The following is a 7,760-nucleotide window of genomic DNA, read 5'->3' as shown; positions in this document are numbered from 1 at the left end:
TGTCACAATACTGGCTGAATTCAGAATAAATGATACATGGAGTGTTTTCTTTCTTCTTTTTTTGTCGTTAAAAAAAATGAAATGCTGTACTACGAAAGTGTATTGTTATAGAAGATACCACACCAGAAAAATATGTTCAATGTCACGTTATGACTACGGGCGGAGCTATATGGTGGCCAGGGCCACCCGAACACGCCTAGGGGAAAGTTTTTGATGTGGCTTTTAAACCTTTTTCACTCAGTCATGGTCTCAGGAAATAAAATGCACACCCGACACACACTCATGAACAGGAAATAACTTAGGTTAAAAAAAACCATATTGAATTGTAAAGAAAAGGAGATGTTTGTGTCATTGTGCTTTTTAGATATAAATTGATTGAATGGGACATTAATCACAATATGCAAAGTTGCGTCAGCTGTCGGTGACAATTGACCACTCTGAGTGGCTGTTGGCTAGTGAATAAGTGTGTGAGATAGAAATAGACTATGAGAGAAAGTAGGCTCTGCTTTTGCAAATCATTGTTTTTTTACTTAGAATGTGTGAATTTTATTTCATGAAACCCTGACTGCGGATGGCATGATAACGAATGACGCACGCATCTACGGCCACCTCTCACTGAGATGTTGTGTCATCCTGGCCGGTGGCCACCCCAATGAAACATTTCTGGCTACGCCCCTGGTTATACTGTGGGGGGAAAAAAAAATCACATTTTAACGCCAAAGTAATATAATATCTTTGTGGTCGATCACCAAGTCGGCATTGGTTGAAATTAAGCAGTTGAAGAAAAAAAAAACGTTGTATGACTTGATTTATTTCTATGATTGTAATTGACCAGCAAATGGCATTAGAGTGCTCTCGTTTGTAGTCAAAGGACACCTGCAGCAACCAAATGCTTCTCAAGAGCAAATGCTCAAACTATTGCAGCGAGTGCACTGATTCACAAATTCATCATCATGTCATCTTCCAAACCGCTTATCCTATATAGGGTCGCGGGGAGTTGCTGGAGCCTATCCCAGCCGTCAATGGGCAAAGGCAGACCACACCCCGAACTGGTCGCCAGCCAGTCGCGGGGCACACATAGACACTGTCACTGAGCGGGAATCGATCCCACGCTGCCCGCACACAACTCAGGCGTGTGTACCACTACACTATCAGGGACTGATTCACAAATTGTGAAGCAATCATTTTGAGTAAACACTTTTTATCTAGAGTCACAGCAGGGCAATATTCCAGTCACACATTTTAGTAATATGTTGAAATGATATTTTTCAACATCGGTACTCTGCATGTGAGGCCTGCTAATAATGCAGGACATGACAGGAAGTGCAGTGAATGACTGACAGGAAATCCACAAATAAGGTTTTCTGCCCTTAAATCTTCTTGTGAAAAAACTTTCTTGCATACATGACCAATAATGTTTTTCTTGCTTATCTTGCTTTGTTGTCTCCCAGCATTACCAAAAATATGTTAGAATAACAACCATGTATTATTTTTAAATAAATAATGCATAATACATCAAATACACGTGTTTACTATGATGAAGTGGCCAATTAAAAAATATATAAAACACTGTATATAATAAATGACATTGTTTATGAGCAGAGCAATTATTTTTGCTTGTCTTGATTTCTTGTCTCCCAACGTTTACACACTAAGAAAATAAAACATGTTGAAATTGCTGCTCACATGGGTGGATCAACACGACGAATGCATGGATCGGAAGAGGGTGGCTTTTGTATGCAGAGTACAGATCTTAATTTGTCAGGTTATACATTTGCAGATATGTTAATGTTTTGCATCGTCATTGAGCCACTACTTTAAAAGGTCCAATGTTTAATCTACATGGTTCAAAGAGATGATCACGAGCCTGTGTCTGCTTTCTTGCGCACTGACTTGTGTGCATCATAAGACAATGCACTCAGCTCTCCATGCACTAGCAACATACGCCCTAAACCTACAATGCGGTAAGCCTTACCACCGTGAGTCAAAAGGGGAAGGGGTTTGTAAACCCATATGTGCAATTGAAAAAAAATTGCTTACTATATGCATTTAGGTAAAATGCATAAATCAATCATAGCTTCTGTACATATGCAAAGCCTGCAGTAGCTCTAACACATATGAATCTACAGTGGCATAAGTGGTTATTGAATTGAAAGTAAACTAAATCAGATATGATCCAGTGTACATGCCCTATATCTAAAATCTATACCCCAAAAAATAATATTGCAATACAATACAAAGGTAATAAATGCACAGAACAGTGTTTGGGCTACATAGTCGACGTGCTACAGGATACGAGCAGTACCGTACAACCTAGGGTACTAGTGTGACATGCAAGGTGAAGGAGGAAGTGCTTGCATGTGGATCTGAGGTGTGAAAGCGATACCGACGTCACAAATATGTGGTGCAGAATAGTCAAAAGGCAGCACAGATTTTGCACATACATCATAATAATCATTTCAAAAAGCGATGCACGCATTGGTCCAGAAGTATTTGGACAGTGACAAGAGTTTTTATGATGCAGCACCACAAGTTGTGTCTACTGAATGGTGCATGACACGTTGCGTGAAATCTCCACTTGAATCTCATTTGATTGTTTGAGTTCAAACCTACTGTGCTGGTGTACAACAGCAACACAATTATTTGACACACAATAGCAAAACAAGAAGTGGCGACGAGAAGGCGTGAAGAAAACAGGAACTCGTCTCGAAAAAGCGACAGAGAAAGGCTCGCTCGCTCACTCGCCCGCGTCAGGTCGATGCACACAAGAAATAAAACCCTGATTTTAGAAAACGAGATTACGATGATATGGTCGTCCATCAAGAAGGAAAGAACGATTAAGATCATTTAACTTCATCATGCAACTTTCTTGGATATGCTGCTAACCGGCTTCTTTTTCACATTCGTGTGCTGCAACGATTTGGCAAATTAAGTTTCACCAAGTAAAAAGTGTTCATTTGAGAAAGTTTCTCGAGCTATAGAAAACCTCTTTAAAATCCTTTGTGAGGATTATTACCAAAGTAAAGTAAATCATATCAATGCTTACCATAGGGCTCTGTTTTCATAGATCGCACATCTGCGCCACGGGGCAAATCTTGATAATTCATATCAGCGCATGTTAATTGCCAGAGGTGGGCATTTTACAAAATGTTTTTAGTCTGTCATTCATCATCCGTTAGCGGCCAGGGCGCCTGCCCGTCATTTTTCATAAGGAAGCCAATTGTAATGGCCAGTTAGTCAGTCCATCACTCGGTCCCCCCCAAAAAACGTCAGCAAAACGGGAGGACTGACGCCGGTTAGTGACGATTACTTTGACGGATGAAAATCTACTTCCATCACTGCGTCATTTTTAAAAAGTGTCCCGTCATTCATCGGCAAAACGGGCGACCGCGAGTGACGGACAGACGGCGGTTAGTGACGATTACTTTGACGAAAATCTAAGATCTCGATAAACAAAGAAACATCCATCCATCCATTATCTACACCGCTTATCCTCAGAAGGGTCGCGGGGCGTGCTGGAGCCTATCCCAGCTGTCTTTGGGCAGTAGGCGGGGGACACCCTGATTTGGTTGACAAAGAAACACTATTTGCAAATAAATACTTTTCAGACCAATTCAATGAAATTGGAAAGATTCTCACGGAACATTGATGAGCTCTTGTGACATGCCATTGTGCAAAAAAGGGGTGCAAAAAAGACTCAAATCTATTGTATACAAAGTACCTTTGCTGCAATGTCATTTGCAGACCCAATCATGCACTTGGGACTCAGCACACCTGCTTCGATGTGGTTTTCACATTTTTTTTCCCCCTCGTAAGCCTCTCGGCTTCCTCTCTTTTGTAGACAAAGCTATTGGCCACATTGCATGTCTGCGGTGCATACATCTGCTGTGTTACCAACCATGTCCTATGATTTCAGCCTGGTAAGATTATTTATTCTTATTCCTATTTTTGTCACAGCCGTGCCAAATAGGGAACGAGCTGTGAAAAAGAATTTATATTATTATTATTATTTTGAGACATGCATACATTTTTCTCAATGTCAGAGAGGTTTGAAGATTGCGGATGTAGTTTGGGTTGTTTTAATCGTTTGCCTCTCTCGGCTTTTGTTTTGGGCACGTCCATCGAGTGGGACTACTGGGTAGCATGTCTGTCTCCCACTCTGAGTTTTGGGGTTTGAATCTTGGGTGGGTTCTCCAGGTACCTGAAAATGATACCTTGGTAAAAGTACAAGTGTCTTGGTAGAAAATGACCCAAAGTACAAAAAGCATTCCGCTTAAGGTGTGTAACGTTATCCCCGTTGTTGTCATTTTGGTTGTCATCCGCTTCTGGAGATTTTGCGTGAGCAGTTGAGTCAGCAGCAGGTGCACTCAGTAGTCGGCGCTGGCTACACCGTGTAACTATTCGTCCTTGGCTGGTGACCAATCCAAGTTGTACCCTGATTTAGTCAGCTGGGACAGGTTCCAAATAATTGTTCCTCATCTGCATGAAACAGTTCTGCGTACATCCCCTGTTGTTGCGACAGCCGGGCAGGCTGTGGCTACACAGAGCCACCATGTGGTTACAAAGAAAAACACAGAAACATTCATCTATTCCCGAGACTGCGTATCCTGCTCGGGGGAACTGGAGCCTCTCTCAGCTGACGAAGGCGAAGGAGGACTGCGCCCTGCAATGGTCGCCAGTCATTTACAGGCCACATTAGAGAACGGTTTCATCACTGAGTGGAAACTGACGACTACACTTTCGGTGACATGCACGACACCCAAGCAATGGACCGATGCATTGAACAGATGATTGACAGAGCTACTAATAGATAGACCAGTTAATTAGAGCGATAGATGGACAGACAGATTGATGGACGGACGGACTGACAGATGTATTGACTGACTGACAAATTGAAGAACAGAGACTGATGACTTGTTCAATAGAATGATTGCTGGACAGCCTGATGAACGGCACGTGATCCGTTACACCATGGGTGACACAACACCTAAACAACATGTCTATTTCAGAGCTCTCTTCTGGAAAGCGGTCAAGTGGTTACCTTAGATGGGAACTCATCGCTCTTGGATGACCTGCTGGAGGGATTCGACTTCGACAGTAACCAGTCGTACGACAACAGCAGCGAGCCTATCAACGGTGTGTGCGACCCCAACGAGGGCCAGCACTTCCAGGCGGTCATCAACCCAGTCCTGTACTCGCTGGCCTTTGTCGTGGGCATTCTGGGTAACGGGGTGCTCTTGGGAATTCTGGCTAAGAGCAGAAAGACGTGGAGCGTGACGGACACCTTCATCCTGCACTTGGCCGTGGCTGACGTCCTGCAGCTGTTCACGCTGCCTCTGTGGGCTGCGCAGGACGGCCAACGTTTGGGCTGGACCTTTGGCACACCTCTCTGCAAGATCGCCGGTGCTGTTTTCACAGTAAGACAAAATATATTATTATCATTGTCATGTGCACGCACACCAGTGGTGGAATATTTACCACCCGAATGGTGTATTGACGATGAACGCTATATCAATGGACAGACAGACACACTGACAAAGGGATCGAATGACATATGAACAGGGTGACGGGATGGATCAAAGCAGCGAGACGGATGGATGGACAAACAGAAGACTGCATGGATAGAATGAATAACAGAAGTAGTGGTGGATCTCTGGATGCACAGTAGACGAAGTAACAGATTAAAGTACGGTCAGCTAGCTAGACAGATAAATAGCTGGACGAACCAACAGAATATAATCAAAAGAATGACTGGCAGACGTGTATTTCTAGATTTAGTTATGTATGGACATAACGCAGTGTCTGACAGGCTAATGGTCAGACAGAGAGACACATTGCTGGACATACAGTGAGTGACATCATATCATAGGGTTGATTTCTGGACATACACAGACAGAAGGACACTTAGATCGACCGACCGACGTATTGCTGAACTGAACGCTGCATCCGTCCAGATATACGGACAGACAGACCAGGGGCGGAGGCATAAGAATGTAGTGCCAGATGTGTTAAAGGACAGAAATATAGATGGACTGATAAATAGATTGACGGAGTGTCAGACAGGGAAAGCTAGATCAAGTCAGATGATAGATGTATCAACAGACTGATGCGGCATGTGGGCAGATGGACAGGCAGACTGGTTCTAGACAAAGATTGGCGGACTGACTGACAAATCGATGGATCGAACACAGATCCATAGAGAGACACATATATTATGCACTGACCTAAGGATGGAGTGATTGAACGTGTGGACAGACAGACAGACAGACAGATGATTCCATTGGCCGAAAAACAAAGCAAAAATGTGGCGTTTGCATCCTCAGATCAACTGCCACTGTGGGATCTTCCTTCTGGCATGCATCAGCCTGGACCGCTACCTGTCCATCGTGCACGCCACCCGCATGTACTCCCGCCGGAAGCCCCGGGTCATCCAGTCCAGTTGCCTGGCCGTCTGGCTCCTCTCGCTTCTCCTCTCCATGCCCAATTTGATCTTCCTGGAGGCGGTCAATGACACGAGGCGACACAAGATCCAGTGCGTGGCCAACTTCGCCTCGTGGAAGCGAACCTCCCGCCTCCTCTGCCACATCCTCGGCTTCCTGCTGCCGTCGCTCGTCCTCGTCTTCTGCTACTCGTGCATCCTGCGCCAGCTGCGCTGCGGCACGGGCGGCCTCCAGAAGCAGAAAGCCTTTCGAGTCATCGCGGCGGTGGTGGCGGTCTTCTTCCTCTGCTGGACGCCGCACAACGTTACCCTCATGGTGGAGACGGCTTTTTGGGGCAACAACAGCACCAGTTGTGAATTCAGAGCCTCTCTGCGCAAGGCCATGAGCATCACCCCGATTATTGGCAACTTCCACTGCAGTCTCAACCCCGTCCTGTATGCCTTTGTGGCGGTCAAGTTCCGTCGTCAGCTCCTGAACATCCTGAGGGCGCTCACCTGCAAATCCGAGACGGGAACCAAATTTCAGCCGGTGGGCTCCAGGAAAAGCTCCATTTGGTCCGACTCTGCTGAAACCTCCAACTCCCTAGCAATCTGAAACCCACGTCGACAAAGGCGTCCTCACATCACAACCAAACGCCTGATAAATGTTGTATACAAATAGACACATTTCTATTGTACCAGAATTCCAACATGGCTTCTCTAGGCTTTGGGCCTTTATACTTTGGAGCAAATCTTTTTGTGCACAGAACATTTGTCTTCTAGTATCGCTTAGCTTTCCTTTTCAACAGCGTATGTACCACAAATACTGTCTTACACGAATGAAATAAATATGTATACGTCGTGTGACAACAAAGATTATCTTTCAACAACACAACTGACCCTGAGGTACACCTGCACCATCTTCATGCGGCTAAACTTTAGCTTTAGATTACTTTAGCCGCTAAAGTATTCCTCTGCTCCAGTATTTGCGGGGTGCCGAGCGCAGCCACAAATAGTGAAAATCCCCAAGTAGTTGCCAGACCTCAAAAGGTTTTTAACTGCCTATAGTTGCCGCTTGCCACAAGATGGTGGAAAAGTTTGCTATTAGACAGTGCTTTGGCTAAGAAGCTCCTTCCCTCTTGTCTTAAAAATACAATATTCAACATGATTTTTTTTTTCTGATTTCCGTTTGTAAAAAAGGGAAACTACTATGTGTGCAGAGAAGTTATATCATAACAGGACTTGCATTAAATGAAACAAATTTCATTTTGACTACTTTTGCAATTTCAGTCTGTATTTTTTTCTATACAGGAGTTGAATTAGGACTTCCACATTTGCCTTT

The 7,760-nt window shown here is 44.3% G+C and overlaps 1 protein-coding gene across 1 annotated transcript; it reads left to right on the top strand.

The window, feature by feature from the left end:
* Window positions 1-3,791: 3,791 nt before the first annotated feature.
* On the top strand, window positions 3,792-7,684 carry cxcr3.1 (chemokine (C-X-C motif) receptor 3, tandem duplicate 1). The gene is made up of 3 exons (XM_086038154.1): window positions 3,792-3,920; window positions 5,010-5,417; window positions 6,324-7,684. Exons 1-3 carry the CDS (start codon window positions 3,864-3,866, stop codon window positions 7,032-7,034), a joined length of 1,176 nt encoding a protein of 391 aa, XP_085894280.1. The 5' UTR covers window positions 3,792-3,863; the 3' UTR covers window positions 7,035-7,684.
* The last annotated feature ends 76 nt before the right edge of the window (window positions 7,685-7,760 follow it).

This window comes from Filicampus tigris, chromosome 8, assembly GCF_054856515.1.
Source record: "Filicampus tigris isolate MCC_2025a chromosome 8, RoL_Ftig_1.0, whole genome shotgun sequence".
Taxonomy (NCBI): domain Eukaryota; kingdom Metazoa; phylum Chordata; class Actinopteri; order Syngnathiformes; family Syngnathidae; genus Filicampus; species Filicampus tigris.
The sequence above is the reverse complement of the archived record's forward strand: the minus strand, read 5'-3'. Positions and strand labels throughout refer to the sequence as shown.